The sequence below is a fragment of the Heterodontus francisci genome, chromosome 15 (assembly GCF_036365525.1).
Source record: "Heterodontus francisci isolate sHetFra1 chromosome 15, sHetFra1.hap1, whole genome shotgun sequence".
Taxonomy (NCBI): domain Eukaryota; kingdom Metazoa; phylum Chordata; class Chondrichthyes; order Heterodontiformes; family Heterodontidae; genus Heterodontus; species Heterodontus francisci.
In genome coordinates, this window is record NC_090385.1 from 34,358,442 (window position 1) to 34,382,017 (window position 23,576).

At 40.8% G+C, this 23,576-nt stretch overlaps 1 protein-coding gene across 8 annotated transcripts in view; it reads left to right on the top strand.

Moving 5' to 3' along the window:
- Window positions 1-23,576, top strand: part of LOC137377585 (E3 ubiquitin-protein ligase XIAP-like) — a 64,257-nt gene that overhangs the window by 15,331 nt on the left and 25,350 nt on the right. For 3 of the 8 annotated variants that reach the window (XM_068047368.1, XM_068047369.1, XM_068047372.1), the window contains exons 2-3: window positions 12,829-13,855; window positions 20,248-20,347. In XM_068047368.1, the coding sequence (XP_067903469.1) occupies window positions 12,829-13,855; window positions 20,248-20,347 (1,127 nt within the window). Of the gene's footprint in view, window positions 1-5,597; window positions 5,777-11,547; window positions 11,721-12,828; window positions 13,856-20,247; window positions 20,348-23,576 lie in introns of those variants that run through there. The other 5 variants (XM_068047370.1, XM_068047371.1, XM_068047373.1 and 2 more) reach the window with 4 other exon arrangements.

Sequence of the window (23,576 nt, forward strand, 5' to 3'; positions counted from 1 at the left end):
TAACCACTGTGCCACTCAGATGGGACATTTCTTTTAGATATCTCTGCCACTAGTGCTGCCTTAAGCTGAGAAGCAAATTATCAGACCATAATGATTTATGCACTTAAGTATTTTATTTAATATGATTGTCAGAAGGTTTCTGTAGCTTTCAATTTTTTTTGTGTTGTTTGAGCGTGATTTTGTATTATCTGCCATGTAAGTGCTATATCCTTTTTAGAGTTTCAATTTTGAGCTTGAATCATAGAATGCTTACAGCACAGGAGGAGGCCATTTGGCCTGTCGTGCCTGAGCCAGCTGTCTGCAAGAGCAACTCACCTAGTCTTACAACCCGGTCTTCTCCCCATGGCTTTCAATTTTTTTCTCTTCAGATATTTGTCCAATTCTCTTATGAAGGTCTCTATTGAATCTGTCTCCACCACACTCTCAGGCAGAGCATTCCAGATCGGTAGCACTCGTTGAGTAAAAATGTTTTTCCTCACGTTGCCTCTGGTTCTTTTGCCCATCACCTTAAATAGTGTCCTCTGGTTCTGGATCCTTCAGCCAATGGGAACAGTTTCTCCTTATCTACTCTGTCCAGACCCGTCATGATTTTGAACACCTCTATAAAATCTCCTCTTAATCTTTTCTTCAAGAACAGACCCAGCTTCTCCAACCTATCCACATAACTTAAGTTCCTCATCCCTGGAACTATTCTCGTGAATCTTCTCTGCACCCACTGTAATGCCTTAACATCCTACCATGAGTGTGCCCAGAACTGAACACCAATACTGCAGTTGAGGTCAAACCAGTGTTTTATACAGGTTTAATATAACTTTGTTGTTCTTGTACTCTATTTATAAATCCCAAGATCCCGTATGCTTTATTAGCCGCTTTCTCAGCCTGCCTGGCAACCTTCGATGATTTGTGCACATGTACCCCTAGATCCCTCTGCTCCTGCACCCCCTTTAGAATTGTACCCTTACTTTATATTCCCTCTCCTTGTTCTTCCTACCAAAATGAATCACTTCACACTTTCCTGCATTAAATTTCATCTGCCACTTATCCTCCCATTCCACCAGCCTGCCTACATCCTCTTGGAGTTTATCCCTGTCCTCCTCACAGTTCACAATACTTTCGAGTTTTGTGTCATCTGCAAATTTTGAAATTGTGCCCTGTAGTCCCAAGTCTGTGTCATTATTAGATATCAGGAAAAGCAGGGGTCCTAGCTCTGACCTCTGGGAAACTCCACTGTATACCTTCCTCAAGTCTGACAAACAACCGTTCACCACTACTCTCTGTTTCCTTCACTCAGCCAATTTTGTATCCATGCTGCCACTGTCCCTTTATTCCTTGGCCTTCAACTTTGCTGACAAGACTGTTTAGTGGCATTTTATCAAATGCCTTCTTTCTATATCTCCCTAATTATTCAGGGAAATCCCACCTTTCTTTACTGGAATGCATTTCATTTATACTATTTTCATCTCCGGTTTAAATGTTTCCCATTGCTGATCTGTGGGGGTTGCCAATTTTTTGCCAAAAAGTAAAAACTGCTGAAAACACTCAGCAGGTCAAGCAGCATCTGTAGCGAGAGGAAGGTAGGGTTAACATTTCAGGTTGATAACCTTTCGTCAGAACCCAATACAGTACTTGAGTGAGTGTTACATTGCCAGAGTGTTACATCCTTGGTGTGATGTTAAACTGAGGCCCATCTGTCTGTTCTAACTTTAACCTCACTAATTAGATTGATACTGAGTTACACCAGTGTCATCAACCCAAAAATCTAACAGAAGTGCCCCCTTTCAAAGGGCCACAAATAATAACCAAAATTGCTAACAAAAAAGGAAAAATAAAATTTCCATCCATGTCCCTGCAGTTCCCACTGGTAGCGAAAGCCAACTGTCTCTGCTAATCACTCCTCAGTCGTCTCATGCACACTCACGGCCTCTCTCTTCAGCAACGCCAACTCACTTTATCTCAAATCTGTCCTGATCCACAGTTTCATTTCATCCTTCAACTCATTCAGTGCTTTGACAAAAAACTTTTTTTCTTCTTTCAAGTGTGAAGGATCGCAAGCAAACTTCAGCAACTCCTGAGTGGGTAGCAACGCCCCTCCAGAACTTTCTTCCTCTTCACTTTCCTCTGACCCAGTCACTTCTGATGTATTCACAGTACCTTCTAATCTTCCTTTCTCTGATCCTGAATGATCTGTCCTTAGAAAATGCCTCAGCTTCATCCCTTTACTCCCCTATCTCAATGAACTTCAACCTTGGCTTGACATTATTCCATCACCTTCACCTCTGCACCTACTTCTTTGGCCAGGAGTCCTCCCACTGGACCCTTTTACCCATCTCCAGTATTCTCCCTCCACCTGGACCTCTGCCTCGGGTCTCTTACTCTCTCTAGATCTTTTCATTGAGAACTGCCAGCGTGGCATCGGCTGTCTCAATTTCTTTGCTACCTTTACTCACTCAAACCTGTCTCCCTCTAAACTTGATGCACTCCATTCTGTCAGGTCCAACCCTACCATTCTCATCAAATCTGTTGACAAGGTTGGTCTGTGTTGTCTGGCGAATTGACCTCTACCTAGCAGAGGCTGAATGCTAATTCTCCTCCACTTCCTCCTACCACCCCCTGGACCCTGACCCCACCACTGAACATTAAGTCTTCGTCTCCAAGTCTGTCATTGACCTCATCTCCTCTGGAGATTTTCTCTCCATGGCCTCCAACCTCATAGTCCCCAAATCCCAAACAGCCTGCTTCTACAAGATCCACAAACAGGACTGCCCTGGTAGACTTATCATTTCAGCATGTTCCTACGCCACTGTACTGATTTCTTACAATCTCAACTATTTTTTCTCCTCCTGTCCAGTCTCTTCCCACCTATATCCGTGACTCTTGCAATGTCTTCCGTCACCTTTGTTTTCAATTTCCTGGCCCTAACCATCTCCTTTTGGCCATGGACGTCCAATCTTTCTACGCCTCCATCCTCCACTGGGATGGAGAGAAGGCTCTCTGCTTCTTCCTTGAACGGAGGCTCAACCAGTCCCCATCCACCACCACCCCCACCCTCCTCCACCTGGCTGAACTTGTTCTAACATTTAACAACTTCTCCTTTAATTCCACTCATTTCCACCAAATAAAAGGGATTGCAATGGGTACTCACATGGGTCCTAGCTCTGCCTGCCTTTTTGTGGTACACATGGAACAATTTTTGTTTCAGCCCTCTCCCTCACTTTTTCTGATACCTTGGTGCCATTTCCTGCTCTTGTCCTGAAGTGGAAAATTTCATCAACTTTGCTTACAATTTCCACCCTTATCATACCTTTACGTGGTCCATCTCGGACACTTCCCTTCCTTGACTTTTCTGTCTGCATTTCTGGGGCTAGGCTATCAACGAATATTCACTATAAGCCTACTGACTGTCACAGCTACCTCGGACGCCATTCCATTCTCCCAGTTTCTCCATCTGCATTGCATTTGTTCTGATGATGCAACCTTCCATACCAGCTTTTCCGATGCGCGTTTTTCCTGAACTGAGCATTCTCCCCCACCGTGGTCGACAGGGACCTCAACTGTTTCCATCCTATTTCCCGATCTGCTCTCACCCCTTCCCCTCTCTCCCAGAACCATGACGAGGTTCCCCTTGTCCTCACCTAACCCACCATCCTCCGTATTCAACTGATCATCATCTGCCATTTCTGCTACCTCTGGTGTGATGCCACCACCCAAAACATCTGCACACCACTACCCCCCCACCCCCCCATTTCAACATTCCAGAGGGACCATTCCCTCCGCACTCTGGTGCACTCCTCAGTCACCTCCAATACCCCCTTCCCTGGGATTTCTCCATGCAAACGCAGGAGACATATAATACCTTTTATCTCCTCTCTCTTCACTACCCATGGCTCCAAACAGCTTCCTGTTGAAACAGTGATTTACTCGTACTACTTTCAATTTAGTATACTGTGTTTGCTGCTCACAATGTGGTCTGCTCTACATTGCAGACACCAAAAACAGATTGGGTGGTCACTTTGCAGAACACCTCCATTTAATTCCCAGGCTTTACTCCAAGCTTCCGGTCGCCTGTCATTTTAATTCTCCACCTCTGTCCTCAGCCTCCTGTAGTCTTCCAATGAAGCTCAACGTGAGCTTGAGGAATAGCACCTCATCTTTCAATTTTGGCCCTCTACAGCCTTCTGGAATCAAAATTGAGTTCACCAATTTCAGACCATAATCTCTGCCCCCATTTTGTTTCCTTTTATTTATTTATAGATACAGCACTGAAACAGGCCCTTTGGCCCACCGAGTCTGTACCGACCAACAACCACCACCCATTTATACTAATCCTGCATTAATCCCATATTCCCTACCACATCCCCACCATTCTCGTACCACCTACCTACACTAGGGGCAATTTACAATGGCCAATTTACCTATCAACCTGCAAGTCTTTGGCTGTGAGAGGAAACCGGAACACCCGGCGGAAACCCACATGAATACAGCGAGAACTTGCAAACTCCACACAGGCAGTACCCAGAACCGAACTTGGGTCACTGGAGCTGTGGTGCTAACCACTGTGCCACCCTTTACTCTGCAGCTTTCAGTTTTTTAGCCTCGATTTTCCCTTGTTTTTGCTTTTGGATGACAGCATTGTTCCTCATTCTGCCATTCACACTTCTTGACATGTCTACTGTTTCTTTACTTGTCCCTTTGGCCTTGCCCCACCAACTCTTTTACCACTTGATCTCTTCCGTCTTCCTATCACAGACCTTTCATTTTATTCTTTTCCCACCCCCTTTTTTACTTGCTTAAAACATCCCAGTTTTGATGAAAAGTCATTGAAATTACCTGAAATGTTTCTTTCTTCACAGATGCTGCCAAAGCTGCTGAGTATTTCCAGCATTTTCTGTTCTTATTTTAGATTTCCAGCTTCTTCAGTATTTTGCTTTTATCTCTTCCAGTAGTTCAATGGAAGGTAAAAGCTTCCAGTCCAATATTAGAAGAACCAACATACAATTGAATCCATAAATAACAATGAGGTGAATGACCTATTATGGTTGCTGTTGATTGAAATGTTAATTTTTGGCCAGGACTCTAAGATGAACTATCGCAAACCTGAAACATTAACTCTGTTTCTTTCGCCAGAGTTGCTGAGTTTTCCCTGCATTTCCTGTTTTTATTTTATCTTAATAGACCTGGATAAAATTAATCTTACAATCAACAGCAACCAAAATAGGTTAATAAAAGCAAAATACTGCAGATGCTGGAAATCTGTAACAAAACAATTTTTTACAACCAAAATTGCTACTTGTGGATTCAATTTTGTCCCAATGACTACACTTCCTAGAGTAATTCATATGGGGTGAAGGTCACTGGAACATTCTGAGAAAGGTGAAATGACGCCCTATCAAAATGCAGCCTTCTTTCATTCTTCTGCAACAGCACCAAGTATCAGTCAGAGAAACTATCGATGACACATACGGCATCTACGTTCGTGTCTTCCTCCAGTTAGACCAATCAGATTGCAAGCACCTTGACTTCTCGCCAATCCCCGCCCTCTCACCAATCATTGACGAGGGTTTTTTTTTGGTGCTGTTGAGGTATTTCGTTCCGTTTATGTGACGCAGTCGGAAGTTCCCCAGTTCGAGTGTGAAGAACCAGCTAAGTTGGTTTGTGTGTTTGAACCTGCGACTCCTTTAATACATATAGGGTCTGGATCTTGGGTGGGGGGGGCAAAGGCAACATCTATACCAGCTGTGACTTACTGACTTTAATGTGCAGAAAGGATAAGACTGAGGTAAAACCCTTTCTTTCTCTCCACTATCGTTGATATATTCCTGGAATTTAAATAGTCACTGGTGTTGGATTAACTCGCTTACTAATGGCACGCAGAAACTCGTCAAACGAGATTGTACTGGAGCCGCGCCTTATTCAAACATTTCACACTTGTTTTGGAAGAAGACAGTCTTGATTGTTATATCGAGTAGGTTAGGCAAGATTGTACTTCACTCATTTGGTTGGAATTTGAGTTTGTGTTAGCATTATTAACAGGGCAATTAAGCACCGTGTAGGAATGCCAAACTTCACATGTCGTCAGCTCCAAGTATTATCATCAGTATGGATTAGTTTATTTGAAAAGCGAAAGCTGTTTTGAAGTGATTTGATTTCCAATTTTCTTCACATTACTTTTATTGGCGAGTCACGCTAATGCAAATAGATGTATGCTGCTGCTATCATATTGCAACTAAAATGTCTCTTTGTAGATATTGTTGATATGTAGAGATACAGCACTGAAACAGGCCCTTCGGCCCACCTGTGCCGACCATCAACCACCTATTTTTATACTAATCCTACACTAATTCCATATTCTTACTACATCCCCACCTGTCCCTATATATTTCCCTACCTCCTACCTATACTAGGGGCAATTTATAATGGCCAATTTACCTATCAACCTGCACGTCTTTGGCATGTGGGAGGAAACGGGAGCACCCGGAGGAAACCCACGCAGACACAGGGAGAACTTGCAAACTCCACACAGGCAGTACCCAGAATTGAACCCGGGTCGCTGGAGCTGTGAGGCTGCGGTGCTAACCACTGTGCCGCCCTTTGATATCCAAGTTGTAGCTCTCCACAATGCTTTAATGAATATTTTGTTATAAGTGGTGCAAGATGTGTGTAAACTGGATTAGAAGTGCTAGTTTGTCATTTTTTTGGTAATCTTTGTTAATTTCTTATCCAGACTTTATTGTCTTATAATTCCATGAGTGACTGAAGTATGTTGTATGTTTGTGAAATATATATTTTAATTTATTCTGCTTACTGTTTAGGTTCAGAAGTGTTGGTGATTAGAGTTTTTGCATGGTGAGAAAGTTGAAAACAAATAATCACTGCCATGACATAATCTTCACTTTTTTTCTCAAAGTATTTATCCAGTTTCATTTTGAAGAAGTCACAGCCTCAGACTTCCTGTGGTAAAATATTCCATACAACTGTTGTCAAGAAGTTTTATCTGACCTCCCTCCTCATTCAGTGATAGTTTTTAAATAGATGATCCAGCATCACTGACTCACCAACCAGGGGAAATAGTCTGTCCTTATTCACTATCAAAATGGTTCATAATTTTAATTGACTTAATTATGATTTTGGCATTTTCCATTTGAGGGTGAACAATTTCAATATCTCAAATTTCTTATAACTGTAGTTTTCCATTCCTGGCATCATCCCCAGTGAATCTATGTTCAATGTTCTGATTCTTTAATGTCATTGCTAAATTTTGCATTCCAAAACTGCACACAGTACTTAAACTGTAGCCTAACCAATATTTTCAATGACTTTGTGTTTCTTTTTCTCTTCAAGTCAAGGTTCTATTGGATTTGTTTGCCTTTATCTACTTGTATTTGCATCTTCAGTGAATTCTCAAAGTTAATGTTCCCATTTCTTGTTCTTATTCAACTTCAAATTACTACTTCAAATTAAATTGTAAATTGCCACCTGTCTGCCCAGTTTGCTAACCTGTCTGTCTTTAAAGTATTTTCTAGTATCCTCCCTGTTGACAAACCTACTTTGGTCTTCAGCCAACTTTGGTTAAGTCCAAATATATATCAAGAACTAAAATGGATCTCATACTTAAGCCATGGTGTGACATCCAGCTCTTAAAGTTTGTCAACATCCTTTTATCCTGATTCTGTTTCTTGTCTGTGAACCAACTGCGACAACTTCTCCTACCATATTATTGAATTTTTCTGAAAAGCCTCTTGTAAGGAGCTGAGATGTCTGCTGAAAATCCATGTACACTATTCTCTCCGTTTATTCAAAAGGTCACTTGAGAAACTGTAAATTGTGTGTAGTCAATTACGCTGCTACTGAAGATTCCTAAATTTTGCAAGTAGTCTCCTTAAAGCATTGCTGAAGAAAAATTAAGCCTACAACAAAGTCAAGGGAAATCAAAGCTTCCTCTATTAATTTTTTGTATTTGTGTTGCACCTTTAAATCCCATTCGATGGATGTTATGATCATAAGTGCCCTATATTCCTTAGTGTACTTAACTCAATTTCAATAATTTTATATTTGGTTCATCCTTCCTGGTAGGGTGACTGTGGTGAGTGCAGGAGGAGAAAAATGTTCTATTCAATAATCACATGCCACCACCCTCATTTGAGTTCCCTTGTACAATCCCCTCTCCTGTCATAATATCTGTGTCTGACTACTTTATTTCGACATCCTGTCCAATTTTGGTGCCCTTGTTTTGTTAGTGAGGGATAGGTTTATTTTTCCCCCTCCCCCGTCATTTGCAAAGTATAGCCTCTAACTTCACACCCTGAACTCCAAGCATGAACTTGGTGTACAACGAGCTAATCTGCCCATTGTTTGGTTTCACCATATCGAGCTCAGTTGGGTCTCTTTTGCAATGCTGAAACAGGTTTCTACTCTTGATCATCCAAAAGTCAAAGGCTCTTTTTTGTTTTCTACAGTCAACTGCCTCCTTAAGCGTTTGGCTCGCTGCTGTTCACATAATGGAAGGAGCTTGCCTCCCTAAGTCATTTGTGCAGGCTTGCACTTAAGACAAAACTCTAATTTCTTGTACTTTTTTTGCCGCATCCTTTTCTCCTTTGCTGGCTTTTCTGTTTACCATGAGCTAATCTGAAGCATTTTGGGACTGTTTTGGTTTTAGTGACTATGTAAATGCCTGTTGCTGCCTTTCAGCCCATCAAGTTTGTCCCAGCGTTTTTCTCCGTGAGTCACCCACGTTCTCGTTTTACTTACCCTTGAATAATTTTTCTTGTAAAGCAGCTATCTAATTCCCTTTTTAATTTTACGTCAATGGTTTGTGGAAGGGAATTCCCCTTTCTAACCCCAGAAGTTTTTTGTATCTTCCTCTTTGAATAAATTTCTGTACTTTTGCTACTGACTCATTGACCAAAGGAGCAAATGATTATTTATCCTATTATAGCCCTTATTATTGAAAAACATGCTCATCAGCCATTTCAGATCTTGTGGAAAAGGGCACTAAACCTCTCAAGTCTCTGACAGATATAATCCATAATCAATTGGAACTTTTTCTATTGCTTTCATTTCCTTCCTGTAATTGTCTAAAACTGTACATAGCGTTAGTCTGTCTAAGGTCTTGTGCAAGTTCAACAGTAACTCTTTGCTTGTGTACTCTGCTTTGATATTCTATGCCTCCAAAATAAAATACTACTTGCCTTTTATGGACTTGTGTCCCTGTGGTGCTATTTTTATGATCTGTTCATTTGTGCACCAATGCCCATGCTTTTACTTTGTCAGTTTCCAAAATCAAATCATCGAAATTTACAGTATGGAAGGAGGCCATCATGTCTGTGATAGCCAAAATCGAGATATAAAGCCAAATCCTGCTTTCCCACTCTTAGTCCAGGAGCTTTGTAGATCCCCGCAGTTCAAGTGCACGTAAGTACCTTTTAAATGCGATGAGGGTTTCTGCCCCTACCACCCTTTGGGAGGTGCAAACCGTCTCACTTGCCGAAGTCCCCATCTCTCCAGCCACACATTCATCTGCACTATCCTATTTCTTTACCCATTCGCATGTGGCACTGAGTAATGTGGAGATCACTACCTTTTTTTAAGTCCTGCTTATTTTTTTTCCTCAACGTACTGAAGTCTGACTGCAGGATCTCATCCTTCATTCGACCTGTATCGGTGGTACTGATATGGACCACAACCTCTGGTTGTTAACTCTTTCCTTTCCATTTCTGATGTTCGGGCTAGGTCCTTTTCATCCAGCTACAATTTGCATTTTTCCAATTACAAATTTTTGTTCTTGTCTTTGCTTTTTTTTCTTGTATATTTATGTAGATCCTAATTGTGATCATTGCTTGCCAAATGTTTCCCTACTTTTAGGTTACCTACTGCTCTACTTTAAGTATCCAAAACTAAGTCATATGACCGACTATTCTGTCTGAGCTCCATCACTGGATCCAGGTACATGTGGGGAGTAGGCCTGTGTGGCAGACTTTTGTGTGTCAAGTACAGTGTAATGCATTTGAGCACAATTTTGCTCTCTCAAGGCTGCCAAATGGAAGATAGTGTTGTTTCAGACTTGAAGTAAATGAAATTTAAATGTAAGTAAATAGTGCGTATAGCTAGCATAATTCTATCTAAAACTAGAACTGCAATTCTTGCCTTGTAGAACACCTTGGTTAGCTGCAGACACAATATGCCCAGCTTTGGTCCAATTTGATGAGGGATAGTTAAGGCACTTTAAACTTATTGAAGTGTTATCAGGCTTAAGTCTGAGACAACTGGGCATTTTTACTCTTGGGGGTGGATGCTTTGGGGGGGGAGGGATGGAGACCTTTCAGGAGATTTGAGACCTTGAATACTGAAGGGCTTGGATCCTATTCACGAGCAAGTTATTTGAGCTAGGTCAACAGGGCTTGACTAGGAGGCATTTGTGCAAGTTACAAAAGCATAATTACGTTAGATGCCAGAAAATACTTTTTTCATAGAGGCAACACCCTCTGGAATAAGTGGTCCATATGTGTGGTGAGTGTGGATTTGCTGCCAGCTTTCAAAAAGTAGTTGAGTTCCCATGAGTGGAACACATCTTGAGTGATAAGTCATTGTGATCTTGACAATGGAGCTTGCTTGCTTGATAGTCGGGGTGGTGGATGCAGGCAGTGTTGGAGAGGAATTTTCTAGAGTGTTTTCTTTCCCCAGAATGTTTTCTAAATCTCAAAATTGACGAGGCTTTTTGTTTCTCCCAAGTGATTGCATGTTGCCAGAGTGAGAGGAGGTGATGGAAAAATATTTTGCACTTTCTTGGGAACTTGTCCAGCTTTCACTTTGAAGCACTACAAGGAATCGAGACTGAGTGCATGCTTGGGTAATCTGTTCCAAATACTTTGAGTCCCTCCACTGATCGGTAACTTTAAGCTGGTACTCTTGCACTTGAACGCATGCTTTTTGGTCTTGCAAATTCCAGGCATAATGCTGAACTTTGACGTAATGAATAGTTTCTGCCACAAAAGGAGCATTTTCCTAAGTTAACTGACAAGCACTTTAGTTGGTTTAAATTCCCAACTACTGTGCACATTTTATCAGGAATCCTGTGGGTAGTTTCTTTAATGCTCCCAAACAGTTTATGCTGAATACAGTGGTCCCATCAAGAATCCGTGCAAGATTCCTTTTGGCTTGGGCAGACCTATTCCCACTAGTATTTGTTCTCTGTGGGCTAGTGACCAGCCACCTATTAAGCATAACATCTGCCAGTTCCAAATAAAGGGGTCTTTCCAATATCAGTCACTTGTCGCAAGTGTTGTTGAAGTCAAGCATTGGGACTTGTACGAGACTGCATTCATCCAATTTTATGAGGCTGAACCTTTATGATTACTAAAACGACGCTGGGATTATCTTAATTGAAAAACTCTCCAGGTGGTCTTCCCTGTCTGGGAAGCTGCAGGTCAGGCCAGTTTACAATGAAAATTTTCAATTTTGAGCTTGCAGCTGGGGTAGAAAATTTTCAAGTGCATTGTTTAGACTGATGGGCTTTTGTAACAAATAAAAATAAATTCCTTTCATTGCTTGTAGATGAACGGTCTAATCTATTGGAAAAAGTTTAAGTACATAGCTCAGGGCTGGGAACCTGTGGAAGGTACAAAAATTGAAATTTTGGACTCGGGAGGGCAGAACAGACCTGGAGGTTTGAGCTACAATAGTGGAGCTGGGAGGACCATAGGTCGCAAAGCATTAACCAAACAGAGGTAAGCTTAAGTAGGTGTGAGCAAATGCTAGTAAGTTCATATTGGGATCAGACATGGCAAAATTCTGAGGGAATTGTGTTCAAAGATGACTTAATGAAAAAGTGCGCACCAGATGTGAACTCTATAGATAGCGTCAAATCAGTGATTTCAGCTTATTTATCCTTTTTCTGCTGAAATCTTTACCTGGTAAAAAGCCTGTTAATTTGTGTCAATCAATATGTCTTGTCACTCTTTGATTTATCAATGTTTCTTTCCGATATGTCTAAGTTAATACATTCATATCCAATTAACAGGCGCCCATATGCCCCAATTACGGCATATCCAGGCTATCTTGTGGCATGAATCCTTTGCACACTGCATTAAATATACAAAATTTAATAAAGTAATTATTTTTGCTCAAAGGAAATGTGGCAATTAAAATAAACTGATTAAATCATTATATCATACACAATATGATCTTTGTGAACGAAATGAGGCACTGTGATACTGTTCCTGTTTTGTATTTTAGCTTCATTTACAATTCAGCTTGAGATAAAGAGCTGTTGAGGGTACATACCAACAGGATTTGGATAAACTTAAGTCTTTACTCTTTCTTAAAAGAATGCTTTAATGAATTGGCTTGAATGTTGCATTGAAAGTCAAGAGGTGTTGAAAAATTCACTGTACATGATTTCACTGCATGTGTTTGAGTCTTGTCTAACCACAGATGCAATTTGCAGGCTAACAACTGAGGTATCAGTACAGTTCTGGGTTTAGAAACCATGTGCAAGACTGAGTGAAAAGCCAGACATTGTCTAGTCCAGATGTTCTTTGGCAGGTAGCTAGTGATCTTTTGAGTTGCTGCTCATATTATAGTGGATGTGTTAAAGGGCTACATTTAAAACATATTCAAATACGCATTTGGAGTACTTTATTTTTGGACTTTAAGTGCTATTAATTTTGAAATAAGTGGTTTCTTCAAATATCTACTTGGCTCTGGATTCAGAATTTGTTTTTAATGTAAGAAAATTTGGGGCTGATGCCTATTTTAATCAGCTTTAGTCTGAAGTTGCAGCAGAGAAAGAATCAGAAAGAAGTTATGTCATGATGAATGCTTGCTGTTTGACAGGTGTACACAGTGGAATTTCAGCAGAAGAAAGTTGGTTTGTCAATCCTTAAAATCATATTGGAAAGACACCAGAGTACTGAGAAAAGACTAAGAACCTGTAGCTTCATAAACACTCTAGTTCAAGATATTTTGTCCTCCAGTATGGATATTACAACTGATTGTAAACAAGATCTCTCAAATGAAATCTATCGGCTTGCAACATTTATTAATTTTCCATCTGATGTCCCAGTGTCTGAAGCAACATTGGCTAGAGCGGGTTTCTTTTATACTGGTTTCAAAGACCAGGTGAAATGTTTCAGCTGTGGTGGTGTAGTAGAGAACTGGCAACATGGAGATTCTGCTGTAAGAAAACATAGACAGCTATTCCCAGCTTGTCCATTTATTAATGGCTCATGTATGAATGAAAACTCCAGTTTTCCAGTCACGTTTCATGATCTTGCAATCTGTCAACAAGCGGCTGCTGATAGTCGTCTCCCTTCAGAAAATGGACCTTACGACCACTCGAATGGTGACCGCCAATGTCGTAATCTACTTCTCAGCGATCCTGTGAAAACTAAAAGTATTGAAGACATGTCCCATCTACGACCCAGGAATCCTGCTATGTGCAGTGAAGAAGCCAGACTCAAAACCTTCACTAGCTGGCCGAGTTATGGCATTGTAACACCAAGAGAGCTTGCTAAAGCAGGACTTTATTATTTAAGCAGAGATGATCAAGTCCAGTGCTTTTGTTGTGGTGGGTTAATGAAAAATTGGGAACCAGGAGATCGAGCTATGTCTGAGCACAAGAGACATTTTCCTATGTGTGCTTTTGTTTCAGGACATTCTGTTGGAAATGTACCAATTGACCCAAATTGCAGCACAACAGATGTTAACCAGCCATTAAATGGCAAGCCAAAAGCAAACGTTTTTGATCTCTCCAAACACCCAGACAAGCAGACATTTGATTCACGGCTCCAAACCTTCAAATACCCAGTACGTTTTCCACTTAATATTGCTGACCTTGCAAGAGCTGGATTTTACAGCACAGGTATTGTAAATTTCTTAACTCATAACCTGTTCATTTGTTTTATTCTCCATGTATCTGAAGCAATTATTTCGATATGCCAGTTTCTTGCAGTTAAAAGGAGTCATTATGCTCTATTAATGAAAATAAGACCACAGTGGACTTTTTGAATAATTACTTACTGGTTTTCTTAGTTGGTGAAGAGGTTAGCATGCCAAATTTTCCAAGGTAATTAATATTGAATCGGGGTCGAGGGCTTGCCAAAATTAGCATGAACAATCAAGTTTCTATCCCAGGGTTTTAAAGGAGGTGCTCTAATGATAAAAGTTCTGTCCATTCAGGAACCATTCCTTCAGATTGGAAAATTGCACGTCACTCTGCTATTTAAGAAACGTAAGAGGGGAAAACTAGAGAACTATCGAACAGCTAGCTCAAGATTTGTTGGGAAATTACAACAGTTTATAATTCAAGAGAGGGTGACTCAACACCTTTAAATTTCCAACTTATCTGAGAGCCAGGGTGGATTTATAAAGAGTGGTTTCTGCCTGATGAACTTGATTGAATTTTTTGAAGAGGTGACTGAAGTACCATGCAGGGAAATGTCTATGGATGTTACTTCAAGAAGGCATTTGATGAAGTGCCTCATAATTGACTCTTAGCTAAAGTTGAAGCTCATGGAATTGAAAGCAAATTGTAGACATGGTTAGAAAATTGGTTGAGTGGAATGAGGTAGAGTAGAGAAAATAGGCAGGTACTCTAATTGGCAAGATCTCAGCGTTCCACAGAGATCAGTGTTGGAGCCTCATTATTATGATCACAATTAGATAAATCTTGAAGCACTGTTGAACTGTGAACTAAATCTTTGGCTCAATACTAAATCTAATCTGGCATGCCCCTTGCTGGTTCTAGAACATATTGTTGCAGAAAACTATCCCAGATACATTCAATTTTACCTTTGATCTAGTCTGCTTATCCCAATCTATAAGAAAATTAAAATCTCCTGTTCAAATCACTCTGCCTTTACTACATGTTTCTCTAATCACTGTATATATACAGTCTACCACATTTTGGCTGATAACCAAGGGGCCAATACACAGTTTTGGATCCTTTTCTGTTAATTCTACCCATCAAGCCTCCTGCCTGCTTATCTCTCGTATCCTCCCTTAACATTGATTTAAAGGTGAAATCAATTCCTTCTCCCTCTACCATTTTCCCTGTAGACATTATGATCTGGTATATTTAGTTGCCAGTCCTGACAGTCTTGGCTATGTCTCAGTAACAGTTAGCATGTTATACCCTCCAAGTTCAGTTCGTGCTTGCAATTCATTTTAATGTGTTTCTTATACTCTGTGCATTTGTGTAAAGGAAGATTTATTTGGGTCACACACCTTAATCTGTCCTGCTCTAATGTTCTACTCATATTTCATAACTTTCTCTTGTGGTTCAATTACTTAACATTATTGTTTTTCCCTTTACCTGTATTATGTGAAGCACTATTACCTATCTTGCACCAGAGGACTTTTTTCTCTGGCTCTCTGTCTGGCTCCCCCCACCTCACCTTTCCAATTTGTCCTTGTGGTTGCCCCATTTATGCTTTCCGTTAAAACCCTGATTGCCCAATTCAGGTGGACCTCTTGCCTGTTCTTCCCCATGTTGGTCCCTATATTAACTGGAACAACAGGATGATCCTCCTCTTGCCACTCCAAGTTCTTCTCCAGCCATGAGATGTCCTGAACCCTGGCAACAGGAAGGCAACACAGCCTTGGGAACCCCCAGTTGCAATTGCACAGAATGGTATCTGTCTCTCTGACAATACTGTTTCCTACTGTTGCCACCACATTTCTTTTCACAATTTTTCCCTCCCCCCACAATGTTCTCCTGTACCACAGTGCAATGGACAGTTTGCTGATCATACATACTTTGCCCTTATCCACACAGCTGGCAAGAATGTCATGCATTTTGATTAAGGCCTCCTCTGGTCCCCTTACTTGACTGACTCAAAGCCATACTCTTCTGTCCCTAATTAGTAATCAGACCTTTGCAACTTGCTAATCTAACGGGCGGGACTATCTCCTGGATCAAAGTGCCCAGGTAATTCTTATCCCCCTCGCTGATTTCCCCCACAGTGTCTGTACCTCAGTCTTCAGCTTGACAACTGTTAACTCTAGTTCCTCAAGATGCAGACATGGATTGCAGATTTGGTTGTCTGAGTTTGCAATTCTCTCCACAAACTCACATGCTGCAATTGTGGTGTCCATAAATGATTCACTTATTTAAACACATGGGCTATTCCATTAAGCAGCTTAGTTTTTTTTGCTTTTAAACTAATTTGAGATCTAGATTAAGTTAAATGTTTACCAGAAACATTTTAAAAATTCATTCTTAGGATGAGTGTTGCTGGCAAGGCCAGCATTTATTGCTCATCTCCAATTGCCCTTTGAGCAGGTGGTGGTGAGCTGCTGCCTAGAATCACTGCAGTCCACGTGGTGTAGGTGCACCCACAGTGCTGTTCTTACTTGACTTTTCTGCAATGGTTTGATACAACTGAGTGGCTTTTTAGGCCATTTTGAAGGGCAGTTAAGAGTCACCCTCATACTGTGGGTATAGAGTCACGTTGGCCAGACCAGGTAAGGAAGAAAGATTTCTTTCCCTAAAGGACATCAATGAACTAACTTGGTTTTTAAGACAATCCAGTAGTTCCATAATTATTAATAAGACGAGCATTTTATTTAATTAATTAATTGAATTTAAATTCCTCCAGCTGCCATGGTGGGATTTAACCCCTTGTCTCCAGAGCATTAGACCAGTCCTCTGGATTATTGTCCACTACCATTACCACTATGCTGTTGTCCCCCTTACTCCATTGGCCCTCTTTGAAAAGTGACATCATAGCACAATTTTTCTCCCATGCTGCTCTGGGCCTTGCCCTTCTCTTTGTTTTCATAAAGGACATTCTGTGAATACTTGGGTAAATGATAAATTAAGTTCTGCTTCTTTGGCTCCCGCTGCTCCTCGCTCCTTGCTGACTGTCACATTTTGAATTTCTTCTCTGTCTGGTATTTGCTGTTAACTGCTGTCACTCCTTTTCAGTGCCTGGGGTTCCCACTTTTCTCTTCAGTCAGTTCTGTACCTGTCCATGACAATAGCAAAGAATCAAAAAGGCTAATGGAGTGTTTGCCTTTATGTCTAGAGGACTAAGGTAGAAGTTATGCTACAGCTATACAAAACTCTTTTATTAGACCACACCTGGAGTACTCTGAACAGTTCTGGAAACTGCATCTTAGGAAGGATATATTGGCCTTGGAGGGAGTGCAGTGTAGATTTACCAGAATGATACCTGGACTCCATGGATTAAATTTCAGGGAGAAATTATATGAACTAGGGTTGTATTACTTGGCATGATTTGAGCTAAGTTTTCAAGATGTCAAGGTGAACTGATGAGTTCGATAGAAACTTTGTGCTGGTTAGGGAGCCCAGGACTAGGGGGCTTAGTCTTAAAAAAAAAAATTAGAGAGCCAGGCCTCTCGGAAGTAAAATTAGGAAACTGTTCTACGTGGAAAGGGTGGTAGAATTATAGAATTCTCTTCCACAAACATGGTGATGCTAGCTTAATTGTTGATTTTTAAATCTTATTGATTTTTGTTAACAAACGGTAAGGTCATCCATGATCTCATTGAATGGTGAAATAGGCTAGAAAGGTTAAACGGCCTTATCGTGTTCTGAAATCCTCTTTTCTGGGATTAAAATTATTTGAAATTTTATAAGTAGTGTCTTTGGTGAAATTCTCTGGAGCACTGAATGCATTTGAGTTTGTTTCTGAATTTACTTCAGAGCAAATCATCATTCTATGGAAATAGATGAATAATGATGTGTAAGTAAAGAGCAATGTGTTTTTCCTTAGTATGAGTCGAGCGAAGTCGTGGTTTACAAAATTGTCTTAAAAGATGGTTCCTGAAATGCAAATAGCATTTAAGAATACACTAATGCAGAGGATATCTATGTTATGACTAGCTATTATGGGAAGAAATTTCCCAGCCCAATTTACATTATTTTCCCTTTTTTAAAATTAAAATCCTACTTTCTAGCTCATTCCACAGTCACCAACATATCTTTTGTGCAATTTCTTCACAATTATTGTTAGGCAGTTCTAATTTCAAAAGCAAGATAACTGATGAAAATTGTCAAACATTAAAATGGATGATCTTTGAGGCCCAGGGCAAAAGATTACATTTGTCTGAATGGAAGGTGGTATATCTTGGTGTTAATAAAAAGTTCTACTTTTGTCTCTAAGCTGATTTATAAGGGCAAAGGGATTTGGATGTTCAGACTCACGAGAACTTTCACCTCCAAGGGAACAAGGTCACTTAATTAAAAGAAAAAGCAGTTGGACCATTTTGTGTGATTGTCGATGTCTTTGGCAAGTTTGATTATTTCCCATTTCTTGATGCCCTTGAGAAGGTGGTGATGGGCCCTTTTGTTGAACTGCTGAAATTCATTGTAGTTTTGATGCAAGTATATTGATGTGGGACAGGAGGAATATATAGGCCAGGCTGGGGGTTTGGGTGGTAGATTTCCTTCCCTGACGCATATAAGTGAACCAGTTGGCTTGTAAATGGGAACCCTCGCTTTTGTTAAACTTCCTCCTGAGGTCAGACATGTCAAGATAAATTGTAGATTTCTTTACCAAGATTCCCAGCTGACAGATAACTTAATCCAATCAGAGTTAATGATCTGGGGCCTCCTTTGGCAGTGTGGCTCTACATGTAACTGGCCATCATGGGCATCATTTTGCATAACTTCACAAGACATTTAAAAGGCTAACTTTTTTTTTTTTGTTTTCTTGCTGTCTTTCCCTTCCCTCATCCTACCTCCTAGACAATTTTTAAATGTTGTCTACAGGTGTTCCTGAATAGGCAATTGAACACATTACCCCTACCATTGTTCCCTTTGACTGCCTACATGTTGCTAATCATCCAAGTGTTCACACTGGGTTTGCAAAGTGGCTAGATGGTGTTGAAAAGCAACATTTTTGTCTGAAATTGCCACATATGAGGAATTATCCAAAGCTAGTGAAATATATTTTCACAGGTCCAAGCATCCTAAGGTTCTGTAAACTGCAATGATTTCAGAGCAGTACTCCTGGTTTGTGAGTGGAAAGAATGAATTTGGACCTTGTCCACACCAAGAGCTTGTGGATGTATTTTCCATTTTCACTGTTAATGGGTTAATTTAGTCTGTTGGTACTAATAAGTTATGGGGGGTGCGCGGTAATAAAGGTAATTGAATTCATGTTTCTTTGTCATTTAAATTTCACCTGCATTTGCCCAAATTTAGAATGTCAGTCTTGATTCTGGTATTTCTTGAAGTGAATATATTGCAAATATTCTAAAACCTACTGATGGATGTTCTGAAATTTTGCTTGAGGGGAAACCCACCTCAAATGTGCCTTCTCATGTGCCCACGTGTTCAAACTTTAGTCAGAATGATTAATTTACAGAAAAAAACTTCTCCTTTCTCCCACTGTTTCAAAAATGAGTTCTTGTTTTTGTTTTGACTTGCTCACCACCATTTTCATGAAGGCAGTGCCTTATTTTTTGAATTCCAGGGGTATCAGCAACCCTCCAGTGCAGCATTGGGGAGGCGATAGCGTAGTGGTATTGTCACTGGACTAGTAACCCAAAGACCCAGGGTATTGCTCTGGGGACATAGCTTCGAATCCCACCACAGCAGAAGGTGGAATTTGAATTAATAAATCTGGAATTAAAAAGCTAGTCTAATGATGGCCATGAAACCATTGTCGATTGTTGTAAAAACCCATCTCGTTCACTAAAGTCCTTTTTAGGGAAGGAAATCTGCGGTCCTTGCCTTGTCTGGCCTACATGTGACTCCAGACCCACAGCAATGTGGTTGACTCTTGCATGCCCTCTGAAATGGCCTAGCAAGCCCTCAGTTGTATCTAACCACTACGAAGTCAATAAAAAGGAATGAAACCGGATGGAACTCCCTTTCTAATAGCACTGTGGGTGTACCTACCCCACATGGACTGCAGCGGTTCAAGAAGGCAGCTCACCACCTTCTCAAGGGCAATTAGGGATGGGCAATAAATGCTGGCCTGGCCAGCGACGCCCACATCCCATGAACTAATAAAAAAAAAAAAAAATTCTTGTCAAGTGGCCCACAGATCAGTCAATGAGCCTGAACCACGCTGGTCTGTATGGCCTAGTAACACACAACTTGGTATACTTGCCGACTGAGAAGCCCCACACAATTGTGTTCATGAGTGAAACATGGTATAAAAATATTTTCACAGCGTTTTTCAAAAGCCTTTTGTGTTCTGAGGACTTAAATTGTGCAGCATATACTGGCCATTTCAGTGAAACATTACTCAAAGCTAAATTTTGGCTTCTGAATTTCAGGTGATAATGACAATGTCAAGTGTTTTCACTGTGATGGAGGCCTTAGAAATTGGGAACCTAATGATGAAGCCTGGGAGCAGCATGCAAAATGGTTTCCAGGGTAAAATGCCAAATATTTTGTCAACTATTTGCTTAATGTTGCTGTCACGTCATTTACTGTTGTACTTTTGCAGTTTTAGATTATTTAAAATTATTTTTTCCCCTTTCCTCTTTTTCTTGAAGACAATCCTTGCTGGAGTAGAGTTCAATGGTAATTTGATTACTGGACCTTGTGTAATTGTTAATTATTATAGTCTGCTTGACTGAGAGGTAGGCAAGAGGAGAGAATGCTTCAAGCCCAAATCCAATCTGGCACAATCCCACAAACAATAGATGAGCTTTTCAAGCAGCAGTTGTTGAATGGCTATCTGGAATAGTTACCATGCTGCTGTTTCAGCTGCCCAACACAGATACTGATGGCACTCGTAGCATCTTTGCTGACACCCAGACTGAGATCGGGTAACTTGCACAAACTGCGAACAGAATCTTTTTTCACAGGTTGATTACAGTCGAAACCAGCTAAAGCATTGGAGGAGCTATACATGGTTTCATTTTTGCTCATCCTGACTTTTATTTTCATCTATCATGCATTATTATCCTGCCTCGCCCGGCAAGTGATCTGTCTTGGGTCTTTGCTGGGAAATTTCCTCTTTTTTTCAGAAAACTTGTGAGCTTGTCTAAGGTGACCATGGTTTTTTTTAAACAAAGCGATTAGTTGGAAATGGTGGTGCATTTCCTGTAACCATGTTTCTAAGAAGTTGGTGTGACTTTCCTCCCTATCCAATAAATTAGTTGAAATCTGTAATTAGGAAATGGCAGACTTGGCTTGTATTGGCTTCGCTGGAAAAGATGAGGATAAAGTCCCAAAGACGCAAGTATAACTAAAAAATAAATGAAGGGGAGGCACTAACTAGATTCAATATAAATAAATAAAAGGTAATGAAGAAACGAATCAGATGAGAAATTGACACGTCTCCAGGACCTGATGGCTTCCTCACCAAGGTTTATGACTAATTAGGTGAGGAAATTGGTGTTTGAGTCGTCCTCTTACAAAACACTATTGATTCAGGCATTGTCCCCTTGTATTGGAAAATTTCCAATGTCAATCCATTATTTAAGAAGGAAATTATATGCCTATTATAATAATTATGGGGAAGTTATTAGAATCTGTTAGGGACAGTGACTGAATACTTTAAAAAAAAACTGTTAGAGAACCAGCACGGATTTGTAGAAGGGTGAGCCATGTCTAATGAACCGTGTTGACTTTTTTTTTTAAGGAATAACATAGATAGGGGAATGTCTATGGATGTTTATAAGGACTTGAAGGCAGTTGACAAGGTTCCACCTTAGGCTGCTGTCAGAAATGAGAGCACATGGAATTAGAGATTCGTATTGGCTCAGCTATGCAATTGGTAAGGAGGTGGAGAGTGGGGATAATGAGGATGCACTGAAATTGGCAGGATGTGACTAGTGGTGTCCCCCGGAATCTGTACTGGAGCCTCAACGTACAGCTGTATAAATTTAGAGGAATAAACCGAGCCAGGTATTCAAATTTGCTGAGGGCGCTAAGTTAGGTAGGACAATAAACCGTGTAGATGAGAGCAGAAAGTTGACAAGTGACATTGGATCAAATGGGTGGGCAAAACTGTGGCAGATGAAATTCGGTGTCGAAAAATGTGAGATTACTCACTGTGGATGAGCAGAGAAACTTAAAAGTCCAAGCACACAAATCACCAAAAGCTAGTACAGGTCAAAAAAATAATTATCGGGCAAATGTATGTTTGCAATCCAAAGAGATGAAAGTTGTGTAAAAGCTATTAGTTCTGGCATCACACCTCAGGAAGGATATATTTGTTTTGGAAGGGTGGCAGAATGTGGCACAGATTCACAAGCATGATACTGTGACAAGTTAAATTATGAGGACAGGATGTACATCCTAGGCTAGTCGTTCCTTGAATATAGGAGACTTGAAGGATGACCTAAATAAGGTGTTTAAGATGATTAAAGGATATGACACGATAGACAGAGAAACTATTTCCTCTGGTGGGGCTGTCGAGGGCACAAACTTTAAAATTAGAGGTAGGCTATTCAGGGATCATGTCAGAAAGTGCTCCACATGAAGGATAGTGGAAATCTGGAACTCTGTATTCCCCCAAAAAGCCATTGAGGTTGGGTCAATTGAAAATTTCAAACTTTGAGATTTTTGTTAAGTCAAAGGGTTGAGGATGATGGAGCCAAGGTAGGTAGAGAGAGATACAGATCAACCATGATCAAATTGAATTGTGGAACATTACCCAGCTCAAAGTAAGGTAGTTAGTGAAAGCTTATCATTTTGGCCCAAGTGACATGGCTTCAGGAGATCCTTGGGGTAGTATCCAAGACCTAACCATCTTCAGGTGCTTCATCAATGACCTTTCCTTCCATCATAAGGTCAGAAGTGGGGATGTTTGCCCAGTTTTCAGCTCCATTCGCAATTATTCAGATAATGTTCAATGGCATTACCATCACTGAATCCCCCCTATCAACATACTGGGGGTTACCATTGACAAGAAACAGAACTGGACCAGCTACAAATGTTGCAGCTACAAGAGCAGGTCAGAGGCTGGGAATTTTATAGTGAGTAATTTACCTCCTGTCTCCCCAGTGCCTGTCGACCATCTACAAGGCATGAGTCAGGAGTGTGATGGAATACTCTCCCCTTGCCTAGATGGGTACAGCTCCAACAACACTCGAAGCTCAACACCATCCAGGTCAAAGCAGCCCGCTTGATTGGCACCCCATCCACCACCTTCAGCATTGACTCCATTCACCACTGATGCACAGTGGCAGTAGTGTGTACCATCTACAAGATGCACTGCAGCAACTCACCAAGGCTCCTTTGACAGCACCTTCCAAACCCCTGATCTCTAGCACCTAGAAAGACGAGGGCAGCAGATGCATGGGAACACCACCACCTGCAAGTTTTCCCCCCCCCACCCCCCCATCCCCAACCCAAAGCCACACACCATCCTGACTTCGAACTATATCGCTGTTGTTTCATTGATGCAGAGTCAAAACCCTGGAACTCCTTTCCTAACAGCACGGTTTTTGTACCTACACCCCAAGAACTGCAATATTTAAGAAGGCAGCTCACCTTCTTGAGGGCAATTAGGGATGGGCAATAAATGCTGTCCTAGCCAGCGATGCCCACATCCCATGAACGAAAAAAAATTAAGCAATCTGTGCCTGTATGCAGCACAATCTGCACACCACCTAAGGTTGGGCTGATAAGTGTAAAGTAAAATTTGTGC